Source organism: Triplophysa rosa, linkage group LG17 (assembly GCF_024868665.1).
Source record: "Triplophysa rosa linkage group LG17, Trosa_1v2, whole genome shotgun sequence".
Taxonomy (NCBI): domain Eukaryota; kingdom Metazoa; phylum Chordata; class Actinopteri; order Cypriniformes; family Nemacheilidae; genus Triplophysa; species Triplophysa rosa.
Genome location: NC_079906.1, coordinates 17,348,028 through 17,368,914, shown reverse-complemented (window position 1 = coordinate 17,368,914; position 20,887 = coordinate 17,348,028). Strand labels below are relative to the sequence as shown.

At 38.3% G+C, this 20,887-nt stretch overlaps 1 protein-coding gene and 1 long non-coding RNA gene across 5 annotated transcripts in view; one reads left to right on the top strand and one right to left on the bottom strand.

Annotated features, from left to right (window-relative positions):
- The window catches only part of bcar3 (BCAR3 adaptor protein, NSP family member), a 56,976-nt gene that overhangs the window by 27,008 nt on the left and 9,081 nt on the right, over nt 1-20,887 (top strand). For 3 of the 4 annotated variants that reach the window (XM_057356810.1, XM_057356811.1, XM_057356812.1), the window contains 2 exons: nt 4,103-4,142; nt 20,705-20,833. In XM_057356810.1, the coding sequence (XP_057212793.1) occupies nt 4,103-4,142; nt 20,705-20,833 (169 nt within the window). Of the gene's footprint in view, nt 1-4,102; nt 4,143-12,175; nt 12,394-20,704; nt 20,834-20,887 lie in introns of those variants that run through there. The other variant, XM_057356813.1, reaches the window with a different exon arrangement.
- LOC130568133 (uncharacterized) lies at nt 14,132-20,668 on the bottom strand. The gene is made up of 3 exons (XR_008964675.1): nt 20,336-20,668; nt 15,994-16,215; nt 14,132-15,619 (listed from the first exon to the last, which is right to left on the bottom strand). It is a non-coding gene; the product is annotated as an uncharacterized LOC130568133 (long non-coding RNA).

The following is a 20,887-nucleotide window of genomic DNA, read 5'->3' as shown; positions in this document are numbered from 1 at the left end:
GCACAGCTTATACTAACAATGTGCAACAGTGGGTCTACTTTACATGCATGCTGCAATGCTTTTTCCATTATGAACTGTGATAAACATTTAACATTTTTAGGAATAATATACTGTAGGTTGTCTTTCTAAGGCTGATTTAATATTATTCATTTTATGTATCCAGAATACACACAATAACTAAACGGTTCTTAAAAAGTTCTTATTAACTAATAATTAAATGTTTCTCATGTCTTATATATTTAAAGACATGCAGTTGCCCTGTTACCTACATTTTTCTTTAGTTCATTTTAACAAAAATAACCTAGGACACAAGTGCTCAACATCCAGTACAGCATACACACCATAAGACAAAACACAGATAACTCTCTAGCTTCGTCAATAGGTACAACATTTACCACAGATAGTATAAAGAGAATCCATTTACACAAACAAAACTATCATTACAAGTGTGTCTGTGAGTGCAGAGGTGTGTGTAAAAAAGTGAGCTTTCTCTTGACATTCGAAGGTTACCTAGGACTACTATTTTACCACAAATGACCACAGCGCATAGAAGAAACGCTTCTAGCTGTGAGCTTAGCAACGGTCGCTAGTGGTGCCCCAGTAGCCATAACAACACCTTATTGTGAATCAGCATGATACATGGGTGAGAGAGAGGACACTACAGGAAAAGAGCTAGATTGACGACTCCCATTCCCTCCGATGTAATTCCCAGTCACGACATCTACATTAAATCAACTCAAAGCAATAACCAGCAGGCCTTCGCTCCTGGGCGCTTTTTTCTGATATTCCATTTATCAAGGTCAGACAGCAGGATGGCACTGTGGTTAAATGTCAATGTCGTGAACATTTGGCAGCAGAATACTGCGCTGGTTTCGTGTCTGTCTGCAGGTGAGCAGACACTCTGAATTGAAGCCAAGATGAAACGCCTGGGGGCTTTATTTGCCCCTTTGGAGAAGATCTGCTTAGCAGTACTTGAGCTGAGCACATTATGTTGCATCTTAAAGCAGCAGTTCAACCAAAAATTTTAATTCTGTTCAAATTGACATTGTGTTAGTAGCACAAAGGTTTTGGATTCAATAACCAAGAAAAACACTTAAAATGATATGATGCTTACCTTGATTGCACTGTAGGTTACTGTGTCTGATAAGTGCATAAATGGAAATATCTCATGTAGTTCCAAGCCTGTAAGAGTTTGTTCTTTGGGACACAAAAGGCAATATGTTGCCAACGTCAAGGCCCTGATTCCAATTTAGTTTCATTGTATATAAAGGACACGTTTTTCCTTACACAAAGGAAACCAAAAAGCCATACAGGATTGGGAAAACATGAATGTGAAGAAATTATTGCAACATTTTGGGAAAAGAAAGTTTTGGAGTAAACTATTCCTTGAAAAATCCTTTGAAAATGTTGAGGCGTTCGACCTGCATGTGTAAGGCAGCTGTTCTAAAACACACACACATATTGTTTCACAGGTTAAAGTGAGGATTGCAGATCTCGACAGAGATGAAAGAATTTATTGAGAGAGAGAGAGATCAAGTGATAGATACAGTATAAAGAATAAGGCAGATTAAAGAGATGATGGATGAACAACAGTGTCATTTGTTTGAATTGTTAAAGCTGATTCAAGTGGTTATTTGTTGATGGAAACAGCTCAGCACTCTTACGTGTCTGTACGTCACCGTTATCTTTGTTCCAGTTTTGGTGCAATTTGTGATAGAGGTGACACATTGTAAACAATAAGCAAAACAATCAAATCTCTGATGGAGAGAAATCACTGATTCTTTGCTGTTGTACTGATGTCATCACTGTGAGCCAATCATCATGTCTGAAATGTGTGCAAGGGTGTTTTAATACAAAAGTTAACACAATCTCTTTTGAGAGTCAATTTATCTTTTTAAATCCGACGTTATGATCTGAGAATGTCCCAAAGAGCAGTTCCAAAAAAATCAAAAATGTAAAATTTCTTTTACACCAAAACTTTTCTTTGATTTGCCACTTTTGGATCCCACTTTAAATGTTAATAGACAGATTCACGTGAGAGCTTTTGTTAGCTTATTTCTTGATATTTGCCAGTATAATATAAAATATTTACTTATGATATTAATGCTCTATGTGCGTTAACAAACATTGGGTCTTTGTTGGGTCTATCCTGTTAGTGTTATGTAACTTTATTAAAGTTGCTAAGCTCTAGGAAACTGGAGATGTGCTGTCTGTCAATCATTCTGAATAATGTCATATTGAATAAAAACAATCTTTTATTACTGGATGTTAATTCAGTGTTCATTTCTGCAACCTTAGTTTTTTAACATGCCTTCCTATGGCTGTATTGTGAATCTGGGCCACATCGCCCCTGTCGTCATGCCTGTGAATTGTTCATTTATTTGTGTATTTTCATGTATGTGTGGGTTGTGAGTGATAGTTCCTGACTGCAGCATATGGCAGATTTTAAGACAGTGACATGCCAAATGCCCCATTTGACTTGAACATTATGAATCTGTTTCTGGAAACCCAATAATAGTCTGTCCATCTCTCCTGCCGTATCCTCCCTCTGCTTTCCAATTCTGTCTGGGGAAGTTTCGTAAGAGGTTAGCGGTTAAACAGGGTACAAATCACCAAATCACACACAATACAGCCGTGGCTTGGCACAGAATGATCAGAGATGGATGCTTTTGGGGCCGTGCCCTTCCCACATGCCCTCTCTTTGCACATATCACGGAATGGGCAGGTCCTAAACTTGTGTCATTCTAGGGTCACCTACATGTGGGAGTGCTGACAAAGTTCTGCTATACTGCACTAACACGGTGTTTTGAAGTTGTTTGAAACTTTAAAGTCTGACCTCCAGCCTCTAGACTAGCTTTTTTTGTGCAGAATGTTCAAAAGGAAACCCAACTTGAAACAGGACATCAGTTATGGCAAAGAATAGATTTTAACTTCAATCAATGAAAACCAAACAAACAAGCCCAACATGAAAACCAAACAAAAATATCTCAACAAACATCCTCATGTTTTCTGTTATCTGACGCTTCGGTGTATGAGGTCTTCGCTTAGGTTCCACCGTCCTTCACATTGAACCTGAATGCCACTTTTATCCCTCTAAGGGTTGAAATAGGTCACCACACACCCTACTGTTAAGAAAGGAAGAAAGAAAGGGAGAACAAGGGAAAGAAAGTCGGGTTTTTGTGTAAGCCGAGATAAAAGGAATTCTGGGTAAGGGCACTCGGGGGCAGAAAGAGCGAGGGTGGCGTAGAAAGATCTAAATGGGGAAAAGGCTGAGACGTGCACCTCAGCGGCTTTAACAAGCGTTGAACTGCAGCGTAGCTTCTTTCCAGCGACTCGCTCCTCACCGCTGTGTTTCCTGCATTCCACGGTCCGTATAAAGAAACGAAATAAATCAAAAATGCAACTCGGCACCGAACTGACCAAGGGCCATCTCTGCAGTTAGGGTAAGAGACCGCAGGCTTAAAGCAGGCATATAGAGGTCATGTAAACACTATCTTCTATTCATATACTGTAGATTCTGTTTTAAAAATGACATTGAAATTTGTTTATTTACAGTCTTTGCAGCCCTGTGGGAAATCTTGCTTGAGTCTCAAGGAATTAATTTCCTTTGGCTATATTCCTGCAGTTTTGGATTTAAGTCTTAAGAAAGCGTATACATCTATTCTAGAGAGAGTTACAAAGTCTAAAAGTGTGTCTATCACAGTGTGTTTGTTTCAAAGCAGTAAAATCCTCCAGACATCTACAAACAGCTGTGCCCAGTAATAACCTTTCAACCTTCTGTTTCAATTTCTTAAAGACTTCTCAAGTATATGCGTTATGAGGCATTTCCTCTTGTACAGTATCTAAACTGTCTGTTTCAATCTCACGTATTTGTGTTTATGTGGAGTGGATGGAATTGTGATGCGAGTGTGTTTGGGGGGATGGTGGGCGTACAAGCCCATATGTTGAAGCTGGTGTGGTCTATAGTGTGATGACCTCAGGCTAGGCGGACGCATGTCAGTGTCCAGTCCAATTTTACTGCCCAGAGCTCCACACACGCACACAGCTACACAGACCGACAGCTGATGTGTTCACTAAAGAGAGTTTTCACTTTCTCCTGCAGGGACACCGCTGGCATGGATCCTACCATGGAATATGTCAAGGTAAGGCTTCACTTTCTACCTTTATCATTGTGTTTGTTTGAATGATAGTTTTATGACAGTAACACGCTGGTGATGACCTGAGGCTGTGCGTGAGTGAAATGATCTTATATGTAAAACACGTGAAGGTTGTGGAAAACAGAGATGATCTTACTTGAGCCTTTAAGATATTCAATACTCTTCAGCTTAAGGAGTTTGTAAGTGTAGTGTCTTTAAAGTAGGACAGGAACGTCCTGCAGGGACATCAGTCGAGGGTGCTACTGTTTGTAGGATATGTAGGATAGTTTATTCACTGAGCAAATATATGTGTTGCGTTGCACACTTGGATTTGGTTGCATCAGATTCATAGAGATAAAAAAGTGTGCGTCTTTGGCTGCGAGTATTATGGGTTTTGTAAACATTTGAGCTTCGTGTCGATGTTTCTTACGTGCTGTTTGACCAGTGGAGAGTTAAGCGGATTGTATAATGTTTGAATATATCGTATCTCGGACGTGCAAGACTTCAATCCACAGCCGTTCATAAAACCCATGCAGGAAATTCTACAGCCAAACTTTCCGATATAGATCTGACGATCCCCGAGTTTTTACATAGCGAGGGCCCCTGCAGACACATCCTCAATTAAAACAGCCCAATTAAAAGCAGGAAATGACCTGTTGTGTCTATCTGATGGTGTTTCGAGAGCCCGCGAGCAACATGTGCGGTTTAAATAGCAGAGGCAACTTTGAGGAGAGGGCAAACGGCAGGATCGTTCCCTGACCTAGCGAAGCATGAGTTTATGAAAGCTCTTCATTGCTAAACTAAGACGTGAGACATAAACATGTCTCATTCAGTTTGCATTGAATGAATGAGATTTTCCAGAGTGATCGTATGCAGCCTTGATGGCTTCCGAGTGATGAGAGCTGTCACAGTGTGCTGTTACTACACACACACCTCTGTCAGACCACCCCTCTCTCCCTCTACCCTGTACTCATTTCTCATTTGCTGAAGGCTTCGGCTCATCTTGGGGTCTCTCAGGTATTTGTGAAGAGCAAACCCCATTCAAGCTGACCTCACACACGCAGAAAAATCACAGTAAACAGCACAAACACACACACACACACACACACACACACACACACAGAGAAACACACAAACACACAATGTTTGATCATCAAGGTGATGCCATACAGTTTTTTATATGAATATTTCCTAATCGATAATGATTATTAATGAAGAATATTACTATATACTGGGTATAAATTCCCAATGGTACTAAATGATTTTCTGATCAAATATGGCCAGACATGTTTTTGTCAGATTTAATCAGAGGGTTGTATAAGTGAACTTTATAAGAGATGACACAATATATCCTAAGGGGAGTAACATAACCATGAAATGTTTCGATTAGATGACATCCACACACTGGCTCTTTATACACTGCTGTATAAATGCAGCTCTTTGAACTGACTCTTTGACTCTTCAAGCTTGAATCTTTAGTTGAAGTGAATCTTTACTGCCATTTAAAGATGTTTTCTGTTTCTGCTTATGCAAAGAAAATGTATTTTACTACATTTAAACTATATTACATCCTTTAATACAGTATATATTCTATATGCATAGAATTAAATATTGTGTTAACATATTACAACATATGTAATTATGCATAAGGAATTGTCACTCATATATTAAAAAATATAAGCACTTGGTTCCAAAATATGGAAATTTATTATTTAATATATTGCATATTTGCATTACATTTTCCATTATAGACCTATATATATTTTTCATTAAAAACCCGGTGAATACAACTGTAAATATAGACCCTATCCCACTGTTCTCAAAACACTTGTGTGTTTGGGTGTCTGTGAAGGTCTGTCGTGTAAACACGGATTGTGGAAACAATCAATAGTCATTAATACAGAGCTTTTTTTCTAATCTTATGGCTTTCATCTCCGCATTTCTATTTTGTATTGACTTTCCCTGACCTAAATTTTGAGCGTTTGTTTGTTATCTAAGGAATGTTTTAGTTAACAGGAAGTCAGTCTTTACAAATGTGGGATAATTAACTTCCAGACCTAATGTGCTGATGTCACTTCCTGAAGTCAGATGACTTTAGCATTGTCAGGGAAAATTGCTTATATCTATAAACAGGCAGTGGTTTTCATTATGGCTAGGGTTGAGATTTAGTTTGGTGGTTTCCGATATTTTAATAAATAGTGTACTGGTAATTTTGACTGATTTAACTATGTAACGTCAAGCATTTAGTCAATAAATATAAGAGGGTGTGTCCTTTATCCACCAGGCCTTTTTTGTATTTCCGCCATCATTTGGCCTGGCATCATTGCGTGTGAAGCAGAGATCGGTTACAATCTGGCGCAAAATTGTAGCTATTATCATCAAAGACGAGGGTGGAATGGAAATTGTTTGGATGATTTAATGTTTAAAAATATAATTTATTTTGTACAGGGTGGGATCAAATCTCTCTCCACAGGGATCTGGCTATGATGGCTGAATCACACACTTTAGAAATGTGACTTGACTTGTTTTTGTGACTCATTTGATTCGGATCAAATAGACACATCAACACCATGTTTGGTTAAGGAACTCTTATTTACGCTCCCTGTCAGCTGTTATTTTACAATTGAACACAAAAGGAGGATTTCAAATGGATCTTAATGCAGATCTAAAAGGATATCCCGTGGTGTCTGGTTAAGTTAAACATAAATATTAAACAACATTAACCAATAACAATAAAAGCTCAATAAAAGTTGTCATGAGACACTTTAATGTTGGTTTAAGTCCTTTAACTAAAAAAATAACAGTGGGTTTGGCCTGACAATGACAAAAAATTATTTTAAATTTTCTATAATGTAGCATCAAGATCTTTTCGTAATTTCTGTAAGTAACCGTATAGTGCACATTTCCCAAACTTTACATAGCAAAACATCTTTGGTTGAAAAGTGGGTTCTTGAACCTAATAACTTTCTGTCTCTCACGTGCACATACAGACACACACAACACACACTTGTTCTGTCCATTGCTCAGTAAGCTGCTAAGCACTCATGAAAGAGCTTTACTAAAACAATGAATCTCTGTTCCCCCTCCAGTCCCACAGAAGGACCTCTTTAGCCAGTCTACACCCTCTCTGAACACATATGCCAGAGAACATACATGGACAAAGATGAACACTTCAGATGGTTTCCGGCCCTCAGACGATCAGAGAAATGGTTAGAATAAAAATCTGATGTAAGAGACTGACATGAGCGCTGTTGTATTGAATATCAGACAGTAAGTCAGATGCAAACCTGCAGTTCGTACAACAGAACAAGTGCAATGTGGCTTTATCCAAAGTGACTTAAGTTTTTTTTTTTTTTTACTTAGTGTATTTTTATGTGTTTCCTGGAATTTAAACCTTTTGCAGTGTTAATGCTCAATAAAACCAGCTTTTATAGAACAGTTCCATAAACAAAAGGTGAACATTAAGTAGGCTAATTTACATGTTAGACATAATATGGCCAGATATTTTTGTTTTGTTAACAAAGATTTAAACAAAAGCCAACGCAACCTCAGAGCAAAGCACAAACTGATAGATTGTCCGTGAAATGTAAACATACATATACAAAGTACCCATTAAACCTATAAATTCTGTAACTTATTGTTCTTCTTTGATATAACCTTTGCTCGTATATCCAGATTTCTTTCATTAAATCTAAATGAAAGCAATAGCATGTGGTTTAGGATGCATTGAAGAATAATGTTTTGGCTGGTGTTCCAGACTTTAATGCAGGGCTATTAAAGTCTGTACTTTTAGATCTTTACCTCAAGAGACTTTTTAGATCAGATATTGCATACTGATGAACATCCAAGAATATATACATTAAAGCTGACTAGTGATCTTAATTGACAAAACCTTACATTACCGAGTAAAATGTCCCGAACAATTTGAGATATAAGTAAGATAAAATAGCTTCCTTATCTCCCAGGTGCTAAACCAAACAAAGAGGAAGATCTTCTATGTATCCATGTATTATTATGAGCAAAGAGAGGTTTAACTAAATAACAAAGTATGAATCTACAGGAAGGGTTATAAAGAAAGCCATTTGTTCAAAAGCATCCACTAAAACAAGCAATGAGATCGCTACTGAACCAACATGTGGCACAGCGCCCTCTAGTGTTGATTCATCCACATAACACAGCGTATGTATCTAAGGGATAATACATAACATCAACATTATAGTTTAAAAAATCAAGTCCTCTAAGGTTAAAGACTGACGTTTATAGCTGAAACCATATGTACGTTTCCAAGGATAGTTGTTGCTTTATCAGCATGGTTTATTATTATGTTTACTGTAATAGAGAAACTTTATGGTGGGTACAGATTTCTAGCATTATGTTTAACATTTAACAATTTCAGTAAGAAAAACATATGTAAAGTTTTATGGAAGCGTGGAACATTATATTCCCGATCCCAGAATATCTAGGGTGAAGAAGATAATTGGGAACATATTTACTGTAATCACAAATGACCACATGACAACTAAAATATGGTTTTGACAGATTTGCATGTGAGCAAGAAATGTACATGACAATTCAGGTGTCCCAGGAAACCTGTGATATAAATATATAATTTAGCTAAAAACATTCTTTACTCTCTTCATTATAGCATTATAGCATCTTTTTCTCGTATGTACTTAATGGTTGGAATACACTACAAGACTTTTAAAATCTGAACAGATTTTTTCTAAACTAGACATCATACACTTGCAGACTTTTTGAAAGTTTCAGATAGAAACACATTAAGGGCTGGAATACACTACAAGACTTAAAATATGAACAGATTTTTTAAAAACTAGACATCATATACACTTGCAGACTTTTAGAAAGTTTCAGATAGAAACACACTAACTGATCAAATCTGCAGACTGGCACAGACTTTCTGCAACAAGTCCAGACTGAAAATCTGGGCAAAATCTGAGCAAATGTCTTGTGTATTTTAGCCTTAAACAACAGGCGGACGTCTTTCTTTAGCAGACTGTAGCATAAAAGTAGCTTTGCTCGCAGAGCCATGGTGCTTTTATTGTGCATAATGAGGTAGTTTAGGAGCCCACTCTCAGCAGAACATTCCTTTGTTGGTCCGCGGGTGTGCCAGCCAACTATAATGTCTTTGTTTACCTCTTAAGAGCAATCTGGAAGAAACATAACAAATCTTGTTGATCATCCAACTGTTTGCATCCAAAAATGTTGCTGGAGTACTTCGAAATTATTTTTCCTACACAGATAAGTTTTACAGTGGGGTTTAAAAGTCCACACTGAAAATATGGGATTCGAAAGCTCATTTTAAATAAGCCAAGTAAAAATGTTAAACAAAGGAACAGGATGCAAAATGTATAGGACATATTAATGCATTCATACCGCATTCTTTCTGGGTCACTAAATACAGGCAGATGTGACACTGACCAAAATCAAAATTTCTTGCCTCCTTTACAATAAGCAAGATGCTTTTTGGGACATTCTCAGATTATGCTGAGATAACAAGAATCATGCCAGCTCGAGTGCATGAAGTCACAAAGACAAAAGACAAACCAAATACTTTAGAACTCTATTGTAACTCAAAGGTCCATGTGTGTGAGGATGTATTGACAGAAATGCAATATAATATGCATAACTATGTGTTCAGAGGTGTATAAAGACCTTACATAATAAGGCGTTATGTTAATATTACCTTGGAATGAGCTATTTCCATCTACAAACACCGCGGGCCCCCTTTGCATGGAATTCGCCATGTTGTTTTACAGTAGCCCTAAATGGACAAACTACTTTACAGAATGTGTTTCGTAAATACGTTATCTCCTGCAAAGAAATGAAAACGTGATGACACATTTGTCCCGTCTCAGTTGCCGTAGTGGGGCTTTGAATGGGAGGGGTTGAGTGAGCCGTTGATTGCAGTTCGCAACCTCACCACTAGATGCCGCCAAAATCTCCACATTACTCTTTTGACAAAATGAAAACAGTTAAATATAAACAAAAACTTTTTTGAGAGATTGGATACAATGATAAAGGTTTGTGCTTTAACTAAATAACCATCAACTGGGCAAATAACACACACACACGCCTCACACACATGTACGTGTCTGTGTCATTCACACCTTAATGTTTAGACAACCACACTCTATAAACTCTTGTTCAATATGCTCAAATGGCCTGTAAAACATGAATTCTCTTCAGTCTTCTATTCGTTCTGGTTTTCAAGTGCTTTTTGTGCTCTGTCCAAGAGCCTTTTCAACAGGGTGGGGGTTACCTTCTGTGAAAATGACAGGAATCGTAATGCTGTTAATGAACAGGCCGATCAAGAAAAGCCCCCCTCAACAAAAGCCAGCTAGCCCCAATAACACTAAGTGCTGTGTGTGTGAGTAAGAGACCGAGTAGTCCCGTTATATAAACCCCAGTAGGAAACGTGAGTGAATTCGGCTGTCTGGGAGCTCTCTGGTCCCAGCTGGGGATGAGAGTTTCTCTTGCTGGGGGAATGCTCTTTTATATTATAGCCTATAACCCCCTGCTGATAATGAAAGACGGCTGGAGTTTAGAGGGATGTTGCTAAAAGACACAGTCCTGGTCCCTCAGTGCAGACCTGTCACATGGGATCAGCTCTCCCTGTTTGCTAGGACAACAGCTCTACGGGAGATCTGTCTTGTCTGGAGAGATTCATTTTAAATGTCATTAGTGAAGCAATGGATTTCTGAATTGCTTGATATGAGAATCATTGTGTCTCAGCGTGATCTCAGATGGAAGCAGTGCTTACATTGATTCTCTGCTTTGCTCTTTATCCTGTTTTGGTATGATAATCTTTGCTCTTTAAAGTCGGCATGAAACGGAAGCAGCGATTGTTTTTTCTTCTGTATCGTGACGTGTATCCGAGTGAAACAACTTCTGAAATGAGAAAAAAAATGTGGGGCGGGACTTGATTTCATTCATCGAGTACTGATTGGATCGTTAAAAGTTGGGTGTTGCCAACAAAATGGAGTCAGATTTGTAATCCAGTTTGCAATCTGTCAGTCATTGTAGCCCCGCCCTCACACCATTCCTGGTGACCAGAAGTGAAGAGAGGTCATTTCGAGGGGGGTGGAGGTTAACGTTTTTGATTAAAGATCACAAGTGCAAATTATTTTTTTTTAAACAATAATGTGCACGGATAAATAATGTATAATGAATACTGCAAAACTGTGTAAATCGATTTGAATTGATGTTTTTAATTTCATGCTGACTTTAATGTTTACAAATGTCAACACATCCCCCGGCTCTTGCATTTTTGTTTATTATTGTCTATATAGTACTCTCTGCACTGTTTAACATATCTTTTATGCCACAATTGTATCCATATTTTGTGACATGATATATAATGATTTATTATACACTTTTATTTAATATAAATAAGTTTCAAGTCAGTCTTGAATGCCAGTTCTTTAACAAGTTGTATGTACAACAAAAATCTAAAATTGTTTATGTTTTGTAATTGAATCTGTAATTTGAATTATTATTATTATTATTTTTTAATATCCTGTTGTGAGACCAGTATTGTGTATTGTTTCGAAATATGAGCTAAGTGTATCATTACATCCATATTATTCCTAATATTCGTTCAGCAAATTTTCCACAACCAAAGATCAAAGTTTAAGATAATATTTTAAACATTAATTTTTTTTGCATAATATTTATTATTAGCATTGTTACGTTAGTGGTTTAAGAAGATGTAACAAACCTTGTTTAAAGAGCTTTTACAAAAAAAGTAAAGAGATATTTTTGTAAGATGGCTGAGGATTTGAAGAAATCTTAGCCCTAATAACACCTTACTTTTTTCTATCGTGCCTGTTTTCTGCCAAGCTGAGATGGGTTTTGGGGGGGTTGGCTGTGTAGTGCTCCCGCAGATGGCTGCGCTCTGATTGGTTGGAGAGTCACATCACATGGATTTTAGCACAGCTCCTTACATGGGCTGCCCAGGGGTGAGAGTGAGAGCATGGAGCAGCATATGCACCGATGAGCACGCAAACACACGCACACTCGCGGCAAGACGGCACAGATACAGTCACTCTCGCAAAAACTCACTCTCATTCATGGGAGGCGTGAGGCAGTGAGTTTTGGAGATCTAATTGTCTTGAGTGTATTTTGAGTGATGAGTTGTACCGAAACAAGTGAAATGACGGAGAGATGCAACATTTTACAGAGCATCACTGCAGCGTTGTGCTGTTTCTATCAGAAGAGCTCTGTTATTGGAGCCAAGGTGAGTAAAAGTTCACAATTATGTGTTTTGTTTTGAGTTAACTGAAGCGGCTGGATCTTAAAGGGACAGTTCATCCAAAAAAGAAAAATCTGTAAACGTTTACTCACCCTCAGGTTGTTTCAAACCTTTATAAATTTATTTGTTCTATTGAACACAGAGAAATATATTTGGAAGAATGTTAGCAATTTTCAGTTCTGTGACATCATCCACTACCATAGTAGGAAAAAAAATACTGCATTTTTTTGTTCTGTTGAACACATTATGAGATATTTTGAAGAATTTAGGAAAACAAAGAGTTTTTGGGCACCTTTGACTACCATTTAATTCTTCCAACTATGGTAGTCAATGATGTCCCGGAACTGAAAATCACTAACATTCTTCTAAATATCTTTCTTTGTGTTCATCGGAACAAAGTTATTTATACAGTTATGAAATTACATGAGCGTGAGTAAACGATGACAGAATTTTCATTTTTGGATGAACTATCCCTTTAAGTAATACATTTAAAAGTATATGTTAGTTTATGCTGTTGTAATTATATTTATTTTATGTAGATCTGTTATGCTGTATTACAAAAAATCTGATGCAAATAGTAGAGAATTGAGCAAAATAACTTAAAAAGGGAACAGAAAACGTGGTGGGGAAGATTAAGATTGAGAGGTGTTGTAAAGCAGGTCTGTGTGTAGTGTTATTGTGGCGGTCTTTGGTCTGGGATCTTTAGATATACGGCTTTTCTCATTATAGTAAGTGAAGGCGCCAGGCAGACATCTCTTCTCATGCGGGACACATGAGGGGTGCGAGTGCATTTCCTCCCATTTCCTTTTCATTGTTTAGTTTACTCTCCGTGTTGTCTTTCAAAAGCATTTAAACCGTATTGATTGAATTCTTTGATCCGTCTCCTAAATGGATCTGACTGTAAGTGTGAACGCACGCGGTTTTGTTCACTCATCTAATGTGTCGTCAATAAGAGAGAGAGAGAGGGGCTCAGGTTGGCTTGAGTGAATTGATGGAGTGATATAAAATTAATGGCTTTTCATGTGGCTGTTATGGTTTATACATAACCAGCGTGAGACTAAAACATCTTTTCAGATACTAACATTACATGACGATTTTAGATTTTGTGGCTAATAAACTATGCGATTATATCTGGGATTTTATTGAGCGGATTGTTATATTTCTGTCAGTCTCTGCAGGTGTGGACATGTGCGGTTACCCTAATGTGTTCCCCTCCCTTGCTGCTGTCCAATGGCACATAAACTATTGATCAATGATCCATCAAATCCCAAACACAACAGAGGGGTGCAGATTTTTGAGAAACTTCAGCTGTTGAATAGAGATGGGACAAAAATGCCTATAATAAATTCTTCAAATCCTCAACTTAAATGTTCATTCACAATTCCCTCCAGAAAACACTGAGTGATTCATATAACAGCAAGAATGTGGAGAAGTTCATGCACCAATCTTCCATTTAATTGCACGTAGAGCGTTGGCGAATTCCTGGCATGGTTATCAGAACAGTCTATATTTTAGGATTCTGGGGATGATTTGGCCATAAATAGCAGCATGATTGTTATTTCTCACGTCTGGCCGACCAACTCGGCAGACCTTCCCTCTAAAGTCTCGGTTGTGGTCCATATTTTTTGGGCTTGTTTCAAAAACCAGTGGTTGCCATGGAGACTTCCGGTCTTTCAGATGGTGTTGGAGGTCATTTGGAGTTAGAGGGACAGAGGGGCAGTGTTGGTGCGTCTTGTATAGATTCTTTCTTTTTGGAGAGGAAGTCACTTACAGAACGGTTATTAGGAGAGGCATGGGACACAGAATGCTACATCTGGCAGAGAGGAGAGAGGAGTACATTTCAATGCTAAAAACAACTTGAGGGTTTATTTTGGTCAGTGTAAGGGGCAGCAATGGAAAGTAAAAGCTGCAGGGTGAAGTTGTGAATCTTAAACCGTGACAGGGTGCCGGTTAGTAAACAGGCTCACTTGATTAGCAGAGGTGTATGTTAACACCTTATGGATGCGGACCCAATCGAATGAATTGTTCTTGTCAGTTTCTATTTAACCGTTTAGGCGTTGAGCTTAGTGTGGGTGTAAAGATGTGGCACAAGATCTTTTTTATGGGAAATTCAACTAAAAACTAATCTGAGTCAAACATGACACACAAAATGTACATAAAACATTTTAAAATAAAATCCATCTATTTATAGCCTAATTAATCATAAACGAGAAGAATTTGATGTGTTTATGCGTAAAGAATATATACAATATATAAAGAATATATAATATAAAATTCATATAATAACTATATATGTACTACACGCACACGCGCACACACACACACACACACAAACATATATATATATAAACATTGTTATTATAGAAAATATTGAGCATAAATGGTCATGACACTTTCGATCTAGTATTATATAGCATAGTATCACACACTGCATGATGCGTTCAGGTTTAGGTCCCCACCGGGATATAAAACAAGGCCACACATACACACACGCACGCTCGAACACACGCACACACACACACACACACACACACACACATACACACACACACAGCTGAAGTCTCATGACTGTGACAGATATAATAACTCAACAGAGCAGTGGGACAGCAGGAAGTCTGTGTGATTGACAGGTTACTGGAGAGGTGCTGACACAGTGTAGCACAGTCCCATTTCACCACCCGTCAGTGATATACAGAAGAATATGGTTTTGGGGAACATTACTCAGCAAAGCATTTAATAAAATCATCCTGACAGAGTGAACAAACAGATTCGACTCAAACATCTGAGATCTCTTTGCGTTATCAGTATAGATGTATTTGTTGCATTTGTTCTTCTTTCTTATTATTAACAATTCAAATCAACATATATCAAGATATAAAACAAGAATGGAACTTTTGAGAATTTTCTTATTTTCTTTTAAGATCTTATGGTACTCACATTTCAACAATGTTCTGAAAAACATAATTCTGTGAACGTACGCCTCAAGCGACTCCGAGGACTTCAAGGCATTTTCCAGGCTCAAGGCTTTAGGATGGCTTTAAGCAATTTTGTTATTTCTCCATCTTTTATCCCTCTTCTCTATAGCTGTATGGCAAATTAAGCACGCTCGAGGACACATTAAAAAGAGGCCAAGTTCAAAGAGATCCAGCACAGTTGCCCCGAGCTGTTATCTCCCCTTCTGTCTTCCTTACAAATAGAGGTCTGGTCCGGTCTGATTGGAACAGAAAAGGGAAAGGAATGAGGGGGATGGGGTAAACCATACTGTAGATTGAAATGGATAAAATGTGATTAAATAAGACAGAGAGTCGGGGGTTTGAGAGAAAATAGCCCATTTTTTGGCCTACTGTATATTGCCTTCCACATCCACATTATGCAGACTCACGGAATGATACAAAATAACTTTCAATGAATTAAAAAATAATAGATTTATGAATAATAAATCCTACATTATCATTACTCGCAACTCCAAACGACTGAGACTGTGAGTTTTATGGTGCCCTATCAAGAAACACATAAACATGGCAGACACCCTGGGGACAATCTAATGGACAGTGTGATGTTGGTCAGATAAGAGAGGAAGAGGACCTGCGTTTAAAGTCCCAGGAGACTGATGGGACACGTTGATGGCACTCTTGTTTACTCCTGCTCAGGAAGGGTGTGACCCGACTCCAAAGCCCAGACATGGTCGATTCTCATGCCCATATGTGGCCACTAATGACCCCCAAACCCCTGGGAATATCAACCTTCAGGTTTAAGACCGGGGGTCTGCATCCTCCAAGCCCCCACAGGAAGCAGAAGGAATATATTCTGTATATTAAAAACAAGGCATGAGTTCAAAAAATGCATCAGCACATTGCTAAACAAGCACCACTAACTATCTGGCATGGGATTAGTTTGATCGCTGGGTTCCATCACAACATGTAAAGTCAATCTGAATTTACTCCCCAGGTACATGACCTCCACCTTTAGTCCTGCACTTTGCCATAATCTGCACAATTTCCTAATCCAACCTGCTGGATGTGCAGTTCCCATATACACTAAAGAGATTAGACCTTATAGAGTTAACAAGAGAATGATTTCTCATCCACGATAAATCATTTAAAATCATCTTGTGATCTCACTGCACGTGAGAGATCAAATTCAGCCTTAATCTAGCATCATCCAGACCATGACGTGATGTAATGTGCACTGGAGTCATCGTGCTGATGTGATGTCTTAAAGACTTAGATAAACCAAAAAAGAAAACTCTTAGGCCCGGTTTCACAGACGATGCTTAAGACTAGTCCCAGACTAAAATGAATGTGTGACCTGTCTTAACTGAATATAACTTGCCCAGAAATACCTTAAAATATTTCAGTGCCATTGTTTTGTCTCAAGATGCACACCAGTATTGTATTCTTCTAAGGCATTTTTATAAAAGCGACATAAATATCTTAATTCAACTAAGGCACAGTCCTGGCTTCCGTGTCTGTGAAACCGACCTTCAATAAATCCAAACAATCCGAGCCACAGTTAAACATTACAGCAACATTTAAAAAGAATCTCATCCATCCGCCCATCAGATGTTCCCATCATGCAAGAAGATATAAATTACGATAGATAAACGGCTGCAACATTAAAAGCCGAGGTGCTGAAGTGATCGATTCCCAGGACAAATATATCCACACTGCTTCTGCTAGCGGTACCGAGCTGCTCTCCAGCAATCGAGCTTTGGCTATTTTTAAACATTTATGGCTTCGGCGGACCTCTAAATGGATCAGCGTTCTCTCTTAAAGCAGAGTTATGAGGCAATGTCGTAGCGCTGAATGAATGCGACGGCCGTGCCAGAAACACATCACATCGGCTGGCGTACAATCGCAAGCTGGTTGTAAACTTAAAAACATGAATGTGGGTCCAAAAAAAGAAGAAAACAAATTTGTTTGGTTTAATTTCTTTTTTTTTTTGTCATTTTATTGAACTGAACAACAAAATCTTCCCAGCTAAGCTAAAACTATGTACTGTATCATCTGGTCACTGTAATTTGTGGCTTGTGGGGTGTTGGCTCGGCTTGCCGTTGTCTAAAAGAAGAGGGTGTGACGCCCGTCCCTCACTACAATACCAGTGGCATCAGTGTGTATTTCAGTACTTGCTGTGGTCTGGGTTTGTCAGTCTATACATAGTAAGGCTCTTAGAAGCTTCTCCATATAAAGGGAAAAAAATGTCCAATGCATGGCACGATGAATAATTTAAATTTAATAAGCCCAGTGAGTTACTAAAATGCTTTTACTATGTTTTTTCAAAGAAATGTTTAATTCAATGGGGTTGTTAGGCTCTTTCCAGCACTTACACAACATCTGACCATCTAAACCAGCCGCTCCGCGGACCGAATCTGAATTTCTTACAGAATTTTTTGTGTGTGTTAAATGTGTTGAAAGCACATACTAAGAATGCAGACAGATCATGTCATACTATTTCTGTCTGTGTGTGATGTTTTCCATTACAACTACAGTACATCCTAATATAGTATACAAAACTATTTTGTGCCCTCTCTAAAAGCTGTTTTAAAGCTACAGTACACCCAGAAATAAAAAAGGCCTTAGATCTGAGATGTCCAGCTGCAGGCTTGTGCTCAGTGGTTTGTGGTGGACCACAGTGTCTGACTATGGTCACTACAGGACTAATAACCGCTGGATGTGATTGACAGACCACTGCTGAGACTATGAGTCACTGGAGACATAGAGAAACTGACAGCTAAACATCTCCTCAACATCACAATGAAACAAGCTCATCTTCTGTCTGCCTGACAAACTTGAAAAAACATCGCACGGAGTCCAGACGTCTGAGAATATTCGTTTAAATGCTTTTTTAATTGAATGACATCATGCACTCAAGCCGGCCTAGACTCTATAAGAAACATGAGCCTTTGAACATCACCACAATGTGCTTATTTGATTTGTAACAGAAACAGAGTTGTTCAATTTAAATGTTATGTTTTTTAATGCGACAACACCAAAACTGATATACTAGGGATGTATCGATATTATCGATATTGTGTTATCGCAATAGCAAAATTGTCTCAATATTATCGTGGTCACATGACTGTATGAAACGATAGGTCTTCCGGGCCTAACATAGAGAAAGTTAGAAAAAATAATACAGTAGATGTTACCTTTAGCAAGGTCCATTTGGTGCAATTATTTTATTTTATAAAAGGGATTTTTAGGTCATTTGACCTGTCTCATACTATAACTCATACCTCAAAACAACAGTTATGATTACAGGATAAAGAAAAGAGGATGCTTATGGCACGCTTCCAAGTCATCATTTGTAATTTTATCAAATACCGTACCACGGGCTTTATACCAAGGTATTATCGTACAGCTAGATTTTGATATTGTTACATCCCTATGATATACAGTATAGATTTGAGATATAATAACATTTTAATAGATAATATAAGTATACAGAGTAATCCAGAGTTTCAGTTTCCTTTCAACATCACACATTTGATGACATCACTCTTTACAAATTCTGTCATCATGTATTTACCCTCGGATTGTTCCAAACCTGTATAAATATCTTTGTTCTGCTAAACACAAAGGAAGATATTTGAAAGAATGTCAGTAGCCAAGCAGATCTCGGACCCCATTTACTGCCATAGTAGGGAAAATAAATACTATGGGAGTCAATGTGGGGCGAGATCTGCTCGGTTTCTGACATTCTTTCAAATATCTTCCTTTGTGTTTAGCAGAACAAAGATATTTATACAGGTTTGGAACAATCCGAGGGTGATTACATGTTGACAGAATTTTCATTTTTGGGTGAAATATCCCTTCAAGAGCACTGATGTCATTAGAGAACCATGGATCGGTTACAACACCAGCAGCGTTGAGAGTTACTCAGCCATACACAGACGTCCCGCATGTTTAAAAAACCCCAAACAGTCATTCACCAGGACATTCTATTCAAGCTGTTTCAATCTGGAAGGCCACAGGGACACGCTGGCACTTATTAATAAAACATCCAGTACAGCAGTGCGTCTGTGTGTTTGAGTGACGCAGTCTACTTCATTAATTCAGTACAGAGACAAACACTGTCATATCAATTCTGTGTTTCCACTACTGAGTGTGCAAACACAGTTACTCACCAATTCCAAAATCGTTTGCCTCAATGTCGACGTATCGCTCAATAGATCACAACTACAAAGTCGAAATGATGAGCCCTGCAGTGACTCACACAGATTTAGCTCAGGAATAAACTGCAATACCGCAGTGAGAACCCACTGCCAACCAGCTGGAGTATAAAGGTGCCACTTTAGGTCTCTGAGGTCGGGTACCACACATAGCTGCCATTTCAAGCACTTCAAGAGAAGGAAACACTAGAATATGCTTGAAATCACTCATCTGAAATAGGTTACGACTGCCAGCTTATTCTAAACATTTTTATCTATGCATGGAATACCTGGTTGACCTATACTGTATTTGCCCAATTATGCAATATAGACGTTTCAGCTGCAACAACATAAACAAACGTTATGTGGCCCAAACGTAACTTATGTTAGACCTCCGCAAAGAATCAATAACGTAGTTTTAATTTCAATTGATATACAATATTATATACATTAATATTAATATAAATCTATAATTCATGTATGAACAACAATGGCATGTTTTTTTTTTTTGTTATTAGCGATAACAGCGATAATAATAATAGCGATAATAGCGATATTACAACTACGGACGTACATGATATGAAGTGCTATGTGTTGTGAATGTGTTTAAATTGTATTACACTGAAAGGCTGATCACATGAGTCACAGTATGTTATTCCCTGAAACACTGACAGCAACTTTCATGGAAAATAAATAAAAGCGTACGCTTTATCAAGAACTCTACAGACTCTGATTAACTTCTTTTAAAAAGCCCATGATAAGAGTTAAGTCATTTACCTCCTAAAGTTACTGAATTGTGAAATACAGTTTTCCACTTAACCTGTAAAAGCATACGATGATTCCGAGCAACTGGAGCGCGTCCGTGTGTGTACAGGTAAAGGTGTGTGTTATGCCTCACGGCTTCTGGAGGCAGGCATAGACAGGAAGTGGGCGGGGCTTCGACTGTGACACAAAACAGAGCAGCACAGGAAGCATGAGACACACAGTAGCCTGTCAAGTACTGAGTCACAGATCAAAAAGTAGAGAGAGGACTAGAAAGAGACACGTCTATGAGAAACTAACATTTTTAATCATTTCTCAGATTGACAGTAGACGCACAGGGCCATTATGGCTCTAATTGACTCTTCTGTTCCCATCTATGTGCAGTTTTCGAGGGACAAGTACATCATGGATGGTCCACCAGAGAAGCTACGCAAAGAACTAGAGGAAGAACTGAAACTTAGCAGCGAGGAACCGCGGAGCCATGCCTGGTATCATGGAGCCATCCCAAGACAGGTACACTTTTATTGAGCTTGTCTCTCTCGCTCTCTTTCTTTAAATGACTCCTAG